The 18216-nt window shown below is 35.2% G+C and overlaps 1 protein-coding gene across 2 annotated transcripts in view; it reads left to right on the top strand.

Moving 5' to 3' along the window:
- MED23 (mediator complex subunit 23) overlaps nt 1-18216 on the top strand; it is a 36887-nt gene that overhangs the window by 3379 nt on the left and 15292 nt on the right. Inside the window, exons 4-16 of one of the 2 annotated variants that reach the window (XM_056487645.1) lie at nt 501-625; nt 766-877; nt 1631-1729; nt 2285-2386; nt 3298-3367; nt 5016-5128; nt 6245-6340; nt 6882-6899; nt 13377-13577; nt 15032-15175; nt 16590-16735; nt 17289-17534; nt 17716-17858. In XM_056487645.1, the coding sequence (XP_056343620.1) occupies nt 501-625; nt 766-877; nt 1631-1729; nt 2285-2386; nt 3298-3367; nt 5016-5128; nt 6245-6340; nt 6882-6899; nt 13377-13577; nt 15032-15175; nt 16590-16735; nt 17289-17534; nt 17716-17858 (1615 nt within the window). The remainder of the gene's footprint in view (nt 1-500; nt 626-765; nt 878-1630; nt 1730-2284; nt 2387-3297; nt 3368-5015; nt 5129-6244; nt 6341-6881; nt 6900-13376; nt 13578-15031; nt 15176-16589; nt 16736-17288; nt 17535-17715; nt 17859-18216) is intronic. The other variant, XM_056487646.1, reaches the window with a different exon arrangement.

Below are 18216 nucleotides of genomic sequence, written 5' to 3'. Positions count from 1 at the left end.
AAGGTAGTTTGTTACTGAATTTTTGGTAAAAGTAAGTAGGTAAAAGAGGAAAAAATAAAATAAGATGGTTAAAAAAATCACCTTTCAAAAGCTAGATACCTCTAGACACTGCTCCATAATTGGAGGCCTGTTCATCTTTATTTTCACTGAATTTGATTATAATTGTGAAAGGGAAAAAATAATGTAGAACAGTTCTATTTTACTTTAGTCTGTGCTAACTTACTTATGAAAACCAAAGTTGACCATAGAAATCAGTGGTTAAGCTAGGATGTGTTCCCTGTATTGGACAACTGAACAACTTCTGCTGGACAAGTGAGCTTCTTCAAAATAAGATCATAAGAATTGTGGGGAAAACTATAGGTTGGGCAACTAGATCACTTCTACCGATTTATAGTCCTGTTCTTGTATTAGTTTTGTTTTTCATAGTATGATACTATATGAATTTTATAGTTTGTTTCACTACTTGTAAATACATTGTTTCTCCCCTCTTGTTTTTTCAGGAGTCCCATGAACAGTGTGTCCAGTGGATTGTAAGATTCATTCATAGTCAACACAGTCCTAAAAGAATTTCTTTTCTTTATGACTGCCTAGCAATGGCAGTAGAAACTGGACTTTTGCCACCCAGGTGAGACATGTTGTAATAATGTAATGTAATAATGTTGGAATATGTGATATTGGAGGTATTTTTGCAATGTCATTGTACAGTTACTGATGGAAAACATGCTTATTATCTGCCATTCATTCTTGCATGTCTCCTTCTGCTAGGATGGTTTGTGAATCTCTGATAAACTCTGATACACTTGAGTGGGAAAGGACTCAGCTGTGGGCATTAACATTTAAATTGGTTCGGAAGATTATTGGAGGCGTAGACTACAAGGTATCTTCCACTCATTCCTTTCTCTTTGCAAAGACATGTTATTTGCTACCTTTGTTTTTATGGTTTTATCCAGAGACATCCAATTTTTCGAAGTCTGCTTTTCTTGTAAAAGAAAATTGAGTGAGCACTTTTAATGCCTTTTGAACTTTACCCTAAGAGATAATTTTGTATTATACAGTGTAAGTCTTCATACTCTTTTCTCTGTTACAGTCCCTTTCCTCCATTTTCAGTTATAAGCTGAATAACCTTCAAACTGAAAACTGTCAAGCATTAAGGCTGGAATTCTGCTTTAACCTCTGTTGCTACATAGCAAAAAAGCTCCTGAGAGCCAAGTCCTTGGCGTGGTACAGCTCCAGCAGAAGGAGTAGGAAACCGTGCATGTCTTGCAGAGAATCACCTTGCTGCATTGTTGATCATATTAGAGCAGAAAACATAAAATGCAACATTGTGCTCTGGTCAGGCTGCAAAAGGCTTTGTAGTTGGATGTCTCTGGATAAATACCATTAAAATACCTACAATTGCTTTCTCTTCTGGAGCATCCTAAGACTGAGAAGTTCCATAAGGAATTTAATATAATTTGTGTTAAATTTTAATGTAGTCAGTATTAATATTCTCAGTAGCAGTTTGTCTTCTGACACTTAGCAGCAAGAACTATTTTTTCTGTCAAAATATTGTCTGACCATATTGATTGTGTAATCTTTCTGCCAGAAAAAATAATATCTAGTAGTGTTAATTTTATGTGCCTTCTTTCAGGGCGTGCGTGATCTGCTCAAAGTGATCCTAGAGAAAATCCTAACAATTCCAAACACTGTGAGCTCAGCTGTTGTGCAGCAGCTTTTAGCAGCAAGAGAGGTAACTATATGGATTTTGTACCACTATAGAAGATAGGCCTCATTCTCTTGGTATTAGTGAGTTTCTGATGGTTGGGATAGCTCTGATTGTTGGTATAGTTCAACAGGAAATTCTTACTGTTTGTGTTTTAATTCTTTACTGTAATTGCAGTTTATGCAGTAATCAAAGTGCTTTTGTGGGATATAGTAAGTAGGTGTTAAATTCCCTAATGTGAGAGTCACGCTCAATGCTTGACTTGCCTAACATAAGATGTATAAGGTATAATAACATTATAATAAATTATTAATAAATTAGTTTTGTTTTCTTAATGAATAAAAATAGCAATTGTTTTTAGTACTTTGTGGGCAGACATAGAGGTGTGGTCTTAATTAGGCTCAAACAGTCTAACTTACACTTGTACAAACAGGTTTGAGAATAAAATATTACTATAATAACTGAAGAAAAAGTATTTCAATTCTTGTATCTGTTTTAATGGGCTGTCTCAGACTAGTAAACAGATTACGCATTCATTTGCCCTATATAGGGTCTTTTACACTGATGTATTTTTTTTTATAGGTGGTAGCCTACATCTTAGAAAGAAATGCTTGTTTGCTGCCTGCCTACTTTGCAGTTACAGAAATCAGAAAATTATATCCTGAAGGAAAACTTCCCCACTGGGTAATGATATGATAAAAATAATGTACCCTGGAATTTTGTTGAACACGTCACCTATATTTTAAAACAAAGTATATGTGAAAATTTAAAATTATTCAACAGTAAGCTCCATGTTTAGTCACATAAATGAGGATACAGCAGTTTCCTGTGTTCTTGCATGAAACTGATGACATAATTTTGAGCTATGGTCTGGTGTTCAAAATTCTTGAAGCACTGAGTTGGTTTTGTTTGTTGAACACGTTTGGAAATGTAGGTCGTGCATACCTACCACTTTGTGCTTTCTCTATGGCTTCAGGATAAGAAAAATCACTTTAAATACCTGACCAGTGTTTTCTGTGTGTTAACTCAGTTATGCAGAGATGTTTGGGGTTCTGGTGGAATGAAAATTGTCATTCTTTCCAAAAAATAACATAATATCAATCCAGTTTTTAATTTTGCATTCTGTTAAAATAACTAGGTGTTTGGAAAAGGGTAGAATCCCAAGTCCCTTGTATTAAAAGGAAAACTGATACTGTCTTTTGAGAGAAGATTTAAAGTAGATTGTATTAAGCTGGTCATTTTTCTATGTGGAATTGTTTAGTGGGAGATTTGTTATGAACAGAAATTATAGCTTATTTTAAATTATCCATTTCTAAGTGTTATTTAAATAACATAGTTTGCATAGAAGACAGTTCTTATTTGAGTGCAAATGGGGAAGAGTGCTTCCTGCGCTGCCTTTCTAATGCCACATTTTTCATTTTCTGGTTTTATATTCCAGATAATTTTTTCAACTTTTTGAAATAGGAAGCTAGTTATTTTAATATATTTCTATATATTTTATTAAAATGCATACAACGTGTGTATTTTAAATCTTAAATATTCCTTATCAGTGTCTGGTACTTAAACTCTAATTTTTTTCTCCTCTTCCCACCCAGTTACTGGGTAATTTAGTGTCAGATTTTGTGGATACCTTCAGACCTACAGCAAGAATAAACTCTATTTGCGGTAAGGGAATGACTTAATGAATAGCTTTAAAATAAATTAATTTATTTTGAACTGTTTTTTTCTTAGAACTTTTTGTGACCTGTATATCATCTAAGCAAAATAATTCAGATCTTATGTTTCATGTAGTATCTCTACCCTCATCAGTTTGTTCATCTAGTATCTCTCTCCTTGTCAGACTTGGTTCCCTTCAGGTTTTTTTTGAAGGGGAAAATTCATTGATCTGGTCAAAATAATGTTTTGCTACCTGCTGGTAGTGGGAGTGTGCTAGTTTTTACATGGACATATGGTTTGTAATTACAGGTCACTAGTAGAAAATTTTAGGTCACTAGTGGAGTAGGGAAATTGTTTTCTGTGCCCTAGGATTTTGAATTAATGCATATCCACTGGGATGTTAGGCTTGGAGTGTTTTAAATTCAGTTTCCATTGGAGCTTTTGTAGCTGCTCAGCCTCTCCTCTCTTGTTGCAGGCTTCTGGGTGAATGTTTCTTAGCTTGGATGGGTACTTGTTCCATTTTTCTGAACATGCTCATGTTCTGAACATGTTCATGTTCATTTATTGTTAGAAATCTGATGGTCAAAATTTGGCTGTTTTAATGTGCTGCCTGCTGCATTTTTCTTCAAAAGATAAAAATGTTTTCTCTTTGCTTTGAGTAGTCTAATAAGAGCTGCATTAGTTCTGAGCAAGGTTTAGTGCAATGGAACTTATTTAGTGCAGATATTAAAAATGTAAATTCATCTGTAATGCTCCCAAAGCATTTTGTTTCAGAAACATCTAGTTATTCTTGTATTGGAAGTGTGGCATACCTTTTATTTATATGACTGATAGGGATCATATTTTATTTTTTCCAAGTGTTGTATGTGTAAATGACTTGTATAGATATAATTGAAGGGAATAAATAAATATTTATTTGCTTCTTTTTTATCTGATAATAGTATGGCCTGTTTGAATAATAGAAGTCATGAAATTTGAACTGAGAGAGGTCAAAATTGAGACACCTGAATTTACATGCTGATATACAGGTTTACTTGGGGCTCAGTTCAGATGCTTATGTTTAAGCAACTAAAATAAAGGCTAATTGTCTAATCTACACTGACTAACAGGTATAAATTTAGCCTTCCAAGCACACTTAATGTGTTTCTATCTCACTGGGCTGTGCTGACTGAATTGACTGGATCTTCATTGACTTTAATTGGAATACACATACTTGTGTTTGGCTTTACTGAACACAGTCTTGCCCACAGGGTTAGTGAAGGGAAATTGAAGGACTAGATTATATTTAGGTTTATAAGGCTGTTTTCTTTCTTTGTGGAAAGGGGTCAGTTTGCCAAAATCAAATCCTTAGGTCAAGCAATGGCAGAGGAACAGTATTCTGGTAATCTGTAAGTACTTTTTTTTTAGATTCATACTTGCAAATACTTCTATTTTTGGGGTACCCAGTGTGAATAAATGGGAACTTACTGCTTAGATATTTTATTAGTTGAAAATTGGTTAGAAAAATAAAATCAATTTCAAGCAATCTTGTGGTGAAAACCTTGGAAACAGTGGAGATTTAAGGAGAGCATAACAGTGGCCAAAGCCAGTTTTTGCATCAAAATGATCAGGCAATGGGCCAGTTTCATTGCTTGAGAATTTGTTTCATTGCATGTAGGTCGCTGTAGTCTCCTGCCTGTGGTAAATAACTCGGGTGCCATGTGTAACTCATGGAAGCTGGATCCTACAACCCTTCGTTTTCCTTTGAAAGGTCTCTTACCGTATGATAAGGTATGCTTTATTAAACCTTTATATTCAGTAAAAAAAACTTCTGTGTCATTAAAGCAGGAAAAAAATTCAACCATGAATATCCATCTGTTCTACTTAGGCTAACTTTGAAGGATATTTCAGTGATTTCAAGCTTTATACAGAGGATCTGGAAAGTAGTGTTTTGTATAACTGCTGTCCAGGATTCTGCTTTGGGGGTGTGTGCATGTGAGAGAGCAAGAGCAGAGAATTGATTGGAAAATTGGCTAGATGGAAGAGAATGAGAAAGTAATTTCTTATTTTCTGTGCTCTTCATTATTCCATAGGAAAGATAATTTACAATTCAAACTTAAAGTTTGTATATTTAAACTTAAAATTCTGTGTGTGAAGTAGTAGTGTACTGAAAGAATTTAAAGGATCAGAATTTAAAATCCATATTGTCCTGCATCCCATTCCCCATAACCTGGATGTCTAAGAAAGAAAATAAATGCAGTATGTCTAGTGAGATGTATAGTGCTCACAATCTACAGCCATTATCATTTTGTATGTTTCCTGACACAGATGTGGTTTCTCTGTATTTAGTAAACTATCGTCTCCCAAATGCTTGTTCAGACTCTTTTTGAGTCCCTGTAAGCTTTTAGTATGCTCAACATTCCTTAGATGAGGAGTGCCATATTTCAGCTTCATGTTGCGTGAATCAGCTCCTCGTTTGTTTTGAACTCTGCTCCAGATAACATTTTTATTTAAAGCTATTCAGGCTGTTGGCAGATGAAGTTGTTTCATATCTGATATCTTCACATCCAATTATGTGAAAATCATTTTTATGCGTTTTGGTGCATTTCCTCCGTTGTCTTTCCTTGTTGTCGTTGAGTTCAAGTCTGTTCCAAGAAGTATACCATCCTTTTATTGGATGAAGAACGTTCTTCTACTTGGACCTCATAAGATCTACCACTTAAGAGCTATGATTATCTCCTCATTTCTTTTATTTACCAGAGAGCAAGATGATTTCCCGGATAATATGTGCCTACATAACTTCAGCATTCATTCTTACATTGTTTATTCGGTTGAACATAAGCTCAGTATTAAACATAACCTTGAGGCAATATATGTTTGTATGTGATTGCTTGTTTCTTTTTCAAGGATCTGTTTGAGCCACAGACTGCTTTGTTGAGATATGTGCTGGAGCAACCGTATTCAAGGGATATGGTCTGCAATATGCTAGGTCTGAATAAGCAGGTACTGTACTGTGGTGTAACACATGATTTAATTCTGCATAGAATCTGCACTATTCTTTTTCTCTTTTCTTTGCTATAGCTAACTAAGCAAAACAGTTTAGGTACAGAGAGTGATTTTTTTTTTATTTTATGAGATCATATTAGGTTAATTGGACACTGTTATTCCTATCATTTGTATATTGCTTTACGAATGTTAAATTGAAAAGTAGAGATTTAAAATATGATTTTTTTTTGCATTGCTTTTTTTTCCTATAAGGCCAGCCTCAAGTACACCTTTGACAGACAATAGGAGACTGGTTATTGTTAGTTGGTTTTTAAAGTGTTGTTGTACTCTGTTGTATTGGAATGTTATAGTAGTAGAATAGTTGAAAGCTGGGGTTTGTTTTGTTACGTTTTTTATTTTGAAACCTTAGAATGGGAGGGCTTAGTCTGACTTGGGGATCCTTGAGGCTGGCCTCATAGTCACTGTTTTGTCTTTTCTTTTTTTCTTCCTTTATTTTTGTTCTGTCCTGTCTTGTCCTGCCCATCCTCCAATGCTCTAGACCTTGAACATTGCTCAGGTATGTTCACAACCTTACTGTTGTATTGTGACTAACGATACGCTGGCCGCTTTGTAGCCACTGATTCCAGGTAGAAAATACATGTACAGCCAGGGCTTGAAATTGGCAGGACCATTAGTCTAGGGCAAACTCTCACTACAATTCTCTAGAGATATGAGAGATGTAGCATAAAGCTGACAGTCAGTGGTCCTTTGATACTAAAATTTTTGTTGCAATGGACTGCTACCCTTTCCCTTACCAATCATACCTTTTACTTTGCTGGAATTTTCAGATGAGGAGAGATTTTTAGTTCTAAATTTCTTTCCTTAAGCCAGTGGGAAAAACGTTCACTGGACATAGTTGTAAAAATATAAGGCTGTAAATACATAATTTAAAAAAAGAAAGGTTTACTAGTGGAATTTTCTTATTGTTAGGAAGCCTCTGTAAAGAACTTCCCAACGGGCAATTATAATATTCTCCAATCTAGGTGAAGGAAGAATAGTGCAGAATACCACACAAAAAATAGTTCCTTAAAATTTTGACTACATGTTCAAATAAATAAACACCTGAGCAAGTCAACCAAGTGGACTTCTGCTTGAAATTTAAAATTATGGATGCTATATTTCTAGTTTATCCCTCATTACACTAATAATTGCCACACCTACTTTAAAAAAACAGTGTTTACGATTTATAAAATAGCGTTGCTGTTTGCAATACTATAGTGAAGGTTGTGTCAGTGTTTCCATTTAAGAAACTTTTTTCAGGTTTGTAACTTGACTATAAAATTTACATGATCCTGAAACCTTGTGTACATTTCCCAATGTAATGGAATACACCAGTGCATTTTCTGAACTGGGACAATGTTTTTGAGTGCACAGATTCCTTCATCTTGGCTCTGTGTTGTATATGACAATATTTTATACCTGAGATTTAAAGCAGCTGAAATGTGAAACCTTAAACCTTGAGCTGCTAGGTTTACTGTTTAAATGAGTAGTATTTGTGTGTCTTTCTGTGTCTGCATTGAGTTGATAAACAAAACTATTCTTCTATCCACCTTGTAGCTGGTAAATAATACAAGATATAGATAAAAATTATATTGAACCCATTTTATTCTTCTAACTATATATGGTCTCTCCTTTAATGTAAAAGAAACCCCACATTTATGTTAAAAATGCTGAGTTTTAACTCCTACTTCACCATCCTCTAAAAGTAATTAAAGAAATAAAATGTATTAAATTATACTTTTTAAAATTTGTTTGCTAGTATAGGAATTCCTACACAATGTTTCATCCTGACGTGAACTTTTATGGCCAAGGAACAAATGTGAAGAATGTAGCTTATAAAGGAAATGCTGACAGAACATGAACTATAGCTGTGGTTCTACAGTTACACCAGCATAAAGATGTTGAAAATTTGTGAGTTGAGAATTTGTGATAGAAAATACAGATATAGAGGTGGGTGGTACAGTGGTATAGAACAGGAAATATGTTCCATTTAAATGTTAATATACTCTGCATAAAACTGTGGAAAAAATTAAAATTTTACTTGCTTTTAGGTACAAATGACCTTTGTTATATTTCAATTTGTTAATGTAGCCGCCTGACAGAAATAGTAGCATGCTTTTCAGAAGTTGTGTAACTATATCAATGCTTTCATAAAATGGCTGATAATCTTGTATTTTATTATTAGAGAAATAACCTGCAGAAATTGAACTGTCACTATAATAGAAGACACTTAGAAATGCAAATAGTGCCGAGTTTGTTTCAGAGTAAATACAGAAACACCTCAACACAATGATCATTATTTATTTATGATCATTAATTATTTATGTGGAGTTGCTTGTATGCCCTGTCAACTATTTACACAGATCCAGTTGCAGGATTGGAGCCTTCATTTGAATCTTTTGGCATCACAATCTAGGTATGGTTCAGCCAGATTTGTCCTAGTTCTCAAATATTCTTGAAGATGAACAACGAAATTTTGTGGTTCAGTCTTAAGTAAGCAGATCTGTGTTAGAAAACCATCCACTCAAGCCATCTCTGAGTTGTGTAAAAAATACACAAGTCCAGATGTCCTGTTAACCTTTCAGGGAGAAAAATGAAGGTAAAATTTCATATGTTTATAGATTCATGTGTTCCTTTCAGAATTCTAAGTTTTCTTGTGGGATTAGGTTTTCCAATACACTTATCAAGTATGTGGTTTTAAGTCCAGATGTAATAATATGGACTTCAAAATGTTTCTTTTGTTGGTGTCTGGGGACTCTTGAGTTTTTGCTACTGTGTACTTCTGTGTGGGACAGTACATACTCTTGTATATCTGTTTGAATTGGTCTATGGAAAGTGGAAATTTAAATTGTATTCCTTCCTGTACATTATGGTTTGCAGTTGAAATCTTATCTTAAGGGTCTTCTCCAATCTAAATGACTCTACGATTCTATGTCAATTTATATTCTGGTAGCTGGGGTGTCAATTTCAATGCTTAGTTATTTCTTGAAATAATTTTTTGAACTATATAACAATTTGGGTTTTTTGAAAAATTATTAACAGTTCAGAGTGTCTTAGTGCACTGATACCACATTAAGATTTGGTTTAGGGATCTTACAGTTGTTTCTTAAAATGGAACTAATGTCTTAAGGACATGAACTCGCTTTGGATGCTTTGATTTATATCTTTACCTTCTCTTTATGTCCAGAATTGCATGAAGAATAAAATGCCATTTTTGCTTGCATAATTAGGATCTTGTTGCAGTCCTCTAATCAATCAAAAACTGTTATTTTGATTTCTCTGGTTTGAGGAATATTTGAGAGAGGAGGTAATTTTCAGGTGTCTTGCTTCTGTAATGTAAAAATGTTTAATTAGCAGCTATTGTATTAATGAATTTGCTCTTTAAATAGTGTATTTGAGTGGTCACCTTTTAAACCAGCAGTGCTCTGCGGGTTATCTATGCCTTACTCTGTGCAGGTGTTCTCTGCTAGCTACAAACCAGGATAATTAGCATGGGGAAGGTGTTGCAAGCAGAGCTGTTAAGTGAAAGGAATGACATTATGGAATATTTAAATACTGACTTACACTTTTATTTTTAAAATTTCAGTTGATGCTGGTATCTTACTATCCAATTTTATGGTGGTAATGTGGCAAAGTACTTAGTTTAAGGGGTGTGATTATTTTTCGTATGTTTCTGATTGTAAGGGTGTGTGTTGAGAACACTCACGTATATGTTCCTTGTTGAAAGTTATTGCTTTTTTTAATGAGGGAAACTTGAGAATGGCTGCCAAACTTGGAAGAGATGATAGCATCAGGTATAATATAAACAATAAGGTTTAAGGTTTTGTGTCCTCCTAGCATGAAGTTTTGGAAAATGGAAGTGTGGGAGTAGTTCTGTCATGTTTTGACTACTTTAGGCATTTTGAATTGGACTTTTAGAGACACCATTTACTCTTTACCATTTACTCTTGTAGGGGTCTTTGCCTCTGTGATTTGATCCTTCTGAGTCCATTTCTTAAGTGTAGACATTTACTAAATGTTGTTTGTTTAAAATACTCAAAAGCTTTCAGAGCCATCAGCCAACCTTACTGACTCCTTAAAATATTTTTCTTTTTGAAAATACTTCTAATGCTAGCCATGCCCCTGCCCCACCATTTGATACCCGCCCTTTGATACCCACCCTGTCTTAACATCCCAGAAAAAAGAAGGAATTAAAAATGCAAACCCAAATAAGAACAACAAGCCACCATCCAGCTGACACTCTGATCCACTTAAAGAAATACTACTAGTCCATTAGAGGGCCGGTCTTGAAAAATTTTAGTGTTGAGTTATCATAAAAGCACTTTTTCTTCCCTGTATTTCTTCATATTTTAATAATGCTTTCAGTGAAATCATGTGTTTTCAGATCTTTAAATGTTATTTTCAGAACAAAATGGAGAATGTGTTTGTACAACCAAATTGTAAAATCAGTCATGTTTACTTTAGGGGAAAAGCATAGTGATTTTGAATGCTGCATTTTTTCATAATTAATCTAGTATTTGGAGGTTTTTTGTTATTCATTTTTGTTTTACTTAAGCCACGCCAAAACATAAATTCCTACTTTTTTATGTGAGGGCAAGCAGCTCTCACCTACAATTTTATTCATCTCAATTTATACTGAGATTTTCTTTTACTTGTGAGCAATTAATAAAACAAGGGCCCAATCCTGCAAATTCCTGTGCAGTATTCTATTTTGAAGAGTTCCGAAACTATAGATACAAAATCTTTGCAAAAATGTATATTCACTGAAAATACAGAAAAAAATTGCCAGAAAATTAAATTAATGAGGATAGAATATGATGCACTGCTATTTTTCTGAGGGAAAATAGTTTTTAAAGCAATGAATGTGTGGTTTTCAGAATAAAAGCTTGAATTCATTTTTTTAATTTCCTGGCTCTTAAACTTTTCCCAATCTTAGAATTATTCAGAATAGCAAAAATTCCTGCTGGAAATTCTGGCTCTCTTTTTAATAGTAATGTTTTTCCTTTTGTGTTCTTTGAATAACTTCATTCCAAATTAATGTAGCCTAACATGATTAGGCTTTTGGAAATTAACCCAGTGCTTAGCAAACTATTGAATTTCAAGCCCTGTACATAGTAGTTTTGCATGCTGGATTATAAACTAGTCTGTAGTGTTGTCTGTTGCACCCTGCTCTGCTTCATAATTAGTTGCTTTGGGAGGGGGAGAAAAACGAGCCACCAAAGACCCCAAGTGTTCTGGAGTGCCGGTGCCAATACTGCTCTCTGTAAACCTGTACCGTGGTTGGTCTGTGATAATGACATTGCATACTGGGAGAAAAGGTATCATCGGTGCTTTCTGTCTTAGCCAGAGGTTTGTGTTAAGCATGCTTCAAGAAGGCACAGCTGGAATTGTAGCTTTCTGCAGTTTTGAGCTGGCAAAGAGCATGCAACAGGGGATGCTGTTCACTGTATTTTGTCAACGTTTCCAATTCTTGCATTCTATTTTTAATTGAAGAGAATCTCTTTTTTTTTCATAGCAAAAGACTACCATCAATGAAGGTAGAACAAGCATCTCCTTTCAGCATCTCTCTTTACTTTTATAATATCTTTATATTAGCCTTTTTTTAGGCCGCCTGGCTTGTAAGTCAAAGAATTCATCTAAGGCATCCTTAAAATGTTTTATGAGTATTGGGGTGATCTTTTAAAACTTTTTTACATACACCTTTTTGCCTCTAGAAAGGGATAATGCATTTTCATGATTAGTGTTTGAGCAGCTCAGTTCCTTTTCTTTTGTATCATAAAGTAATAATTTTTTCTTTAAGGCTGCATTATGTTACAGGCATCGGGCCAAATAAAAAAAAAAAAAAGAAAAAATGTGACCATTCCTGACTACAGATTGCATTGAAACAAACAGGTTAGATTATTTCCAAAGTCCTAGCACTTTCTGAGATAAGTTAAATTCTCCATGGTTTTTTTTCATTAGTTATAGTACATTAGGTGAGTGTATCAATACAAATGCAGAATAATAACAAAAAGTTGTTGCACTGAAGATCTCGTAACATGTGACATTATACTTGGTAGTCTTGAGCTGCAGATTTATGATCTGAGTTCCAAATTACCGGTAGTGGACCTATTTTATATACATCTGTACTAACAGAATGTATCTGAATATATAATGCATTCCTTACTTGATCATTATTAAAAATCATCAGAGATGATGATAATTTTAAATTATTTCTGGGTTTGCATATCTCAGTGTGAAGACTCTGGCAGTCCAACATCCAAGGGGCTCCTCACTGATGTGTAATTTCTGTTCTATTTACAGTATGTAGAACACAGCACTGATTAATTTTCAAGTCTTTTTCATGTTGAAACCTGTGATGATATGTCAATAGGACAGCATCTAGTTTAGTTATAGGGGTATTAACCAGATGTTAATTCTGCTGCTAGTTGCAGGCCATAGGTGAACCCAATATGAGAGTGAAAAAGAGAATAGTCATCAAATACCTTCACTGTGTATTGGGATGCTTCCTCTGAATTTGATAGTATAATTCATACATTTTCTGTATGGTGATCCCTACTTTTGAAATGGACTTAATGGAGAAAAGAAGGAATGAAAAAAAAAAAACAGAAAAAAACCCCAAACCAAATGAAAGAACCCTCACCTGTGTTTAGAGAGTGGGCTTTCTTTTCTGTGAGTGTGGAGTCAGAGAAATAACATTCTGCCTGAATTTACTATAGAACAGCAGAAAAAAACCCAGATATTATCTCTGTGTTGATGAGCTGTGTTTTGGAACTGACTAGGGAATTACGAAATATATAATAAAAATGTAAAAAGCATTGTGACCTGTAACATAGTGCGGCTTTAATATACTGGCTTATCCTTAACTTAAGTTCAGACTTCATCTCATGCTTCCCAGCCTTCTGTCAAAATACTGTATTGTAACTGCAACTGTGCAAGTTCTGGAGTTAATGGCAAGGCTTTTGGAATACTGTATCTGATCTCTGCCTTACAGCACAAGCAACGTTGCCCTGTGCTGGAGGACCAGCTGGTGGATCTTGTGGTGTATGCCATGGAACGGTCTGAGACTGAAGAGAAGTTTGATGATGGTGGAACCAGTCAGCTTCTGTGGCAGCATCTCTCCAGCCAGCTCATTTTCTTTGTGCTCTTTCAGTTTGCAAGTTTTCCTCATATGGTCCTGTCCCTCCATCAAAAGGTAAATTGTTTGTACCGCTCCCACATGGTAAGAGGGATTTAAAAAACAAAACCAGTATTTTTATTTAAAGTGTCATTCATCCCTACAAGAAGTACCTTATGATTAAATTCTTAATCACTGTTCTCTTTAGGAGTCAAATTCTCAAGTTATGGTGCTAATCTATGGTGAGCTAGGTGTGTTTTTAGCATATTCAGTTACAGCGTGTTGCATTTTATTTGGATTCAAAGTGTGCTGATAACTAGAATAAAGAGATAAACAGGCATAATTCAGAAGATCTAAGTACTGTGCTGTTGCATCCAGTTTACAAACGAATTTTGAACAGAGTGAGTGCCCTGTTCTGTTTGTGGACTAAAAAAACATGCCACGCAGATGGATGTAAGAACTTGCTGTTTGTCTAATCAATCTACTCAAGCAATCAAAGGTAATTTATCCAATTATGGCGATACAGTCCCAAGTTATTATTACTTCCTAGTAATAATTCCATTAAAACTGATACTACTATTTGCCCTTTCCTCTGGTGCTCAGGGTTCTAAGGGTGGTGATGCCAGTCCTCCATAAGAAGGGAAAGGAGGGGTTACAGTCAGCTAGCAACATCCTGAGCTCTTTGCTGAGATGCTGTTGATGGTAGGGTAGGGATGTTCTTTCTCCTTGCTGTAGGATCAGCATGTGGCTATTTAGATGCAGTTTCCAATATGCACAACACATTGCTCTATCTTCATTTGTCCACAGTTCCGTGTCACGTAAAATTTACTGTGCATGTTGTGTTCCACTTGCGGTGGATTGTAGTTCTCTGCTCTCTTTGTTTACCCGGAAATTAGTTTTACCAGGGCTGTATTCCTACATTAATTACAGTAATTTATTAACATTATTTTATTAACAGTAATTACTGTTAATAAACCATTGAAGCAATAGGCATTATACAATAAATTGCACAAATCTAGTATAAAACTACAGTAAGCAAGATAAGACTAGAATATTAGTTACTAGAGAGTTGCTGTTACAGATAAAGAAGTTAATCAGCCAAGAAAACCCCAGGTGAGTCGAGATGAAGCAAGCCAAAGTTGTTCTGGCTCAGGGACTTCCCTTGTAAGAATTTATAAAACCTGTGGTCTGACACTGGCAGTGATAATACTGTACTTTGCTACAGGGCTACAAGGTGACAATTTAAGACCAGTATTTAAGTGTTGCTAGTTTTTCAAAGCAGTGATCCTCAGTCGTTAAATGTATTTTAAATCTTACCATTAATTGTTGTGGCCCTCACGGAGTCCATTCATGTGTTACAACTAACATACCTATTTCTCTTCTTTTTGAAAAAAATGTATGTTTCTGCCTAAGTCCTGCTATACAATTCTCTGCTGAAACTGTTTTAGTCTGCCCTTTTACTTCTGTAAGAATCTTTGCAGTGATTTTTCTTCTGCATGCTGTATTTGTGTGTTACTGAGTGTTCTTGACAGTTGGCAGGCCGTGGTCTCATTAAGGGGAGAGACCACCTGATGTGGGTGCTACTCCAGTTCATCTCTGGCAGCATCCAGAAGAATGCACTGGCTGACTTCCTCCCAGTTATGAAGCTGTTTGACCTCCTGTATCCTGAGAAAGAAGTAAGTCTCTGATATTAAAAGTGTGCTGCATTGTTGAAGGGAGATGTTTCATAAGTTGTTTTGAGGATTTCATGTCCATATAATCATGTTTGGTTTAAGGGGCAAGAAAGACCTGTGTTAATTCCTCTCTTCCTTGGCTTTAGTTTGGCTAAAGTTTTGAGGAGTTTGTTAAAGCACTGAGGAGACTGTAAAGGAATAATGTGTAATTCTATTGTTACATCTGGGCTGAAACAGAATAGTACGTTAAATTCATTCTGCAGGGGCAAATCAAATCATATCCATGCTTTGTACATCCCTCTAGAATTAAAAGTTCCTGAGGAAGGGACACTTACACAAAGTTCTTAAGCTTTAATTCTGGCAGCAGAGTCAGTGTGAAATCCTGATTGCTTACTCTTTTCATAGTGGTTTTTACTTTGGGTGAATGGATAAAATAATACAACCCTGTGATGAATCAAACTCATATATAACAATTTTCTCCCCTGCTACATTAGTTTTGACCCACAGGAATTCTGCAGTACAATTTGTGTCAGGAGATTTCAATTGCTTTTGTCAGCATTAAATACTAGAAGAGCAATAGGACTATTTACTTAAGCTGTAGTGGTGGCTCCAAGTTACACTTACTGAAAGTCTTTGACTGGTGCTTTTTAAGTGCTACATTTTAAGTGCTTTTGAAACTGAATCCTAGGGAGCATTTTTTAAGATTCAGTTTCACAAGCACTTAAAATGTTATGTCTGACCATTGTTCTGAAGAGGATCTGCCTTGCTATTCTGTTGATGTTGTATTAGTGCTGTCTCACGTTGTCAGTGGTGTTTATGCAGCAGTAGCTGTATCAAAGGGAACCAAATGTGAATGTTGGCAAAAGGGGAGAGAGAGCCAGAGTTCCTTTTCCGATGGCAGTACTGTAGCTAAGTCTGGATCCAAAACTTTTAAATTTTGGGTTATATCTGTACCTTTTCATGAGAAGTGTATTTATGTTTGAAGATTTACTGGGACACTGAACAATTCAGAGTTTTCAGAAAATACTGTTGAACCACTGAGTACCTACTGTGGAAGCAAATACCATAACTGGTTTCTGAATGTGTAAGTGTGAGGCTCAGAGAAAAAGCACATGCTTTGCAACTGTATAAGTCTGGAAACTGTATGCTCTTAAGCATGAATTTCCTTTTGCCAAGGTCTTAGATAATTTGTTTGGTTTAGGTGTTTTTCAGAATAATTACTGAGGTGCAGATCTTTTTCATAGCTCTTGATTTAAAATTACAAACACTGATGAGGGTAGAATCTGTTCTTTAAAAATGTTCCTGATGGTGTAGCAAGTCAGAAAAAAACCCCTGATCTTGTGAATATTGGCTATCTATGTTGGTTTTCTGCACATTAATCCATGTGGTATGTCACATTCCTATGTTCTTTCTTTAGTATATTCCTGTACCTGATATTAACAAACCCCAGTCAACTCATGCTTTTGCAATGACCTGCATTTGGATTCATCTGAACCGGAAGGCCCAGAGTGACAACTCCAAGTTGCAGATTCCCATTCCTCATTCTCTTAAACTTCACCATGAGTAAGTGTGGGGGTCTTGTTATGTTCTGATTTATGTTTAGGCATAATGAAATAGGCAGTTCCAAGTCTGTATTCAGGATGTATTGTATGATGGGATGCTGTATAAAGGTTATCGAGTGACTTCAAAGTCATTCAGAAAAACAGAGCTCAAACTCAAAATATTTAATAAAAAGTGAATGCTGTTTTCCAGCATTAAATATTTTATCTCAGAATAATGTCTTTATTACTGATGGAGAATCTGAAACTAAATGGACAATTTTGTTTAGTTATACTGTGGTTTGGAAAACGTCAGTAAGCAGGACATTGGGTTAAATTTTTTATCTGAAAAGGTGATTTTTAACTGTGTTTTTCTCCTGAGGTATTTCTCCAATGTAGAAAATTTGTAACATGGTGAAACTGCGCCATAGGAAGTAGTTGTTTTGATGTGATACAATTAATAACTATTTTGATTTCTTTCTACTATTTTGTAATGAGTTTTTTGACTGAGATTGTTGTAGCTGTATTCCTGGAATGCATGCAGTTTCTGCTTAATGTTTAATCTTTTCGGCACACAGGTTTTTGCAACAAAGCTTAAGGAATAAAAACTTACAGATGAATGACTACAAAATTGCCTTGTTGTGCAATGCTTACTCAACCAATTCAGAGTGTTTCACTTTGCCAATGGGTGTACTTGTAGAGACTATTTATGGAAATGGCAACATGAGGACGCCTCTTCCGGGGACTAATTGCATGGCATCAGGGTCTATCACCCCATTGCCGATGAACCTCTTGGACTCACTCACAGTTCATGCCAAAATGAGGTACAGTATATGCAGCTAGTTTAGCTTTTTTTTTTTTAACCCATAAATCTGTGTGTAGCTAATTATCATCAGAAATGCTTTCTGTGGCTGGACATGTCATATATAGATCTATTAATTTACTTTAAATATATGTTAAATTTCAATTCCATGTTTTTGATTCAAAAACACTTTCTTTCCTCAGTCTGATTCACAGCATAGCTACAAGGGTAATTAAGCTGGCTCATGCAAAATCTAGTGTGGCCTTGGCTCCTGCTCTTGTGGAAACCTATAGTCGCCTGTTGGTTTATATGGAAATAGAATCCTTGGGCATCAAAGGCTTTATCAGTAAGAAAGAAAACCTTTTCTTTTTTTCCCCTTTCTTTTTGTTAAAGTAGTATTTTTGTTTAATGGAAACTGGAAACCAAGTAAAACTGAAAATATAATGATGCAGCATATATAAATTAGTTTAATGTAAAAGAAATCTTGAAAGTTGTCTTAGTGCTGCAGTAAATTCCAGGCTAGTTGTGCTGCTATCCCTTTGTGCCATCACTTGTATGTCCAGGACCTTTCCAGTTGTGCTGTGCTGTGTAAAAACATGCTTAATGGAAAAACATAAACAAAGTTATGTTTTTTTTTAAGACATGCAGGACACTTAATTGCTTTTGTTAAAATAATTTGTATGTCTGCTGTATGTCTTTATTAA

The sequence above is a fragment of the Oenanthe melanoleuca genome, chromosome 3, assembly GCF_029582105.1.
Source record: "Oenanthe melanoleuca isolate GR-GAL-2019-014 chromosome 3, OMel1.0, whole genome shotgun sequence".
Classification (NCBI taxonomy): Eukaryota; Metazoa; Chordata; class Aves; order Passeriformes; family Muscicapidae; genus Oenanthe; species Oenanthe melanoleuca.
Note: the sequence above shows the minus strand (reverse complement) of the source record. Positions and strands in the feature narration are given on the sequence as shown.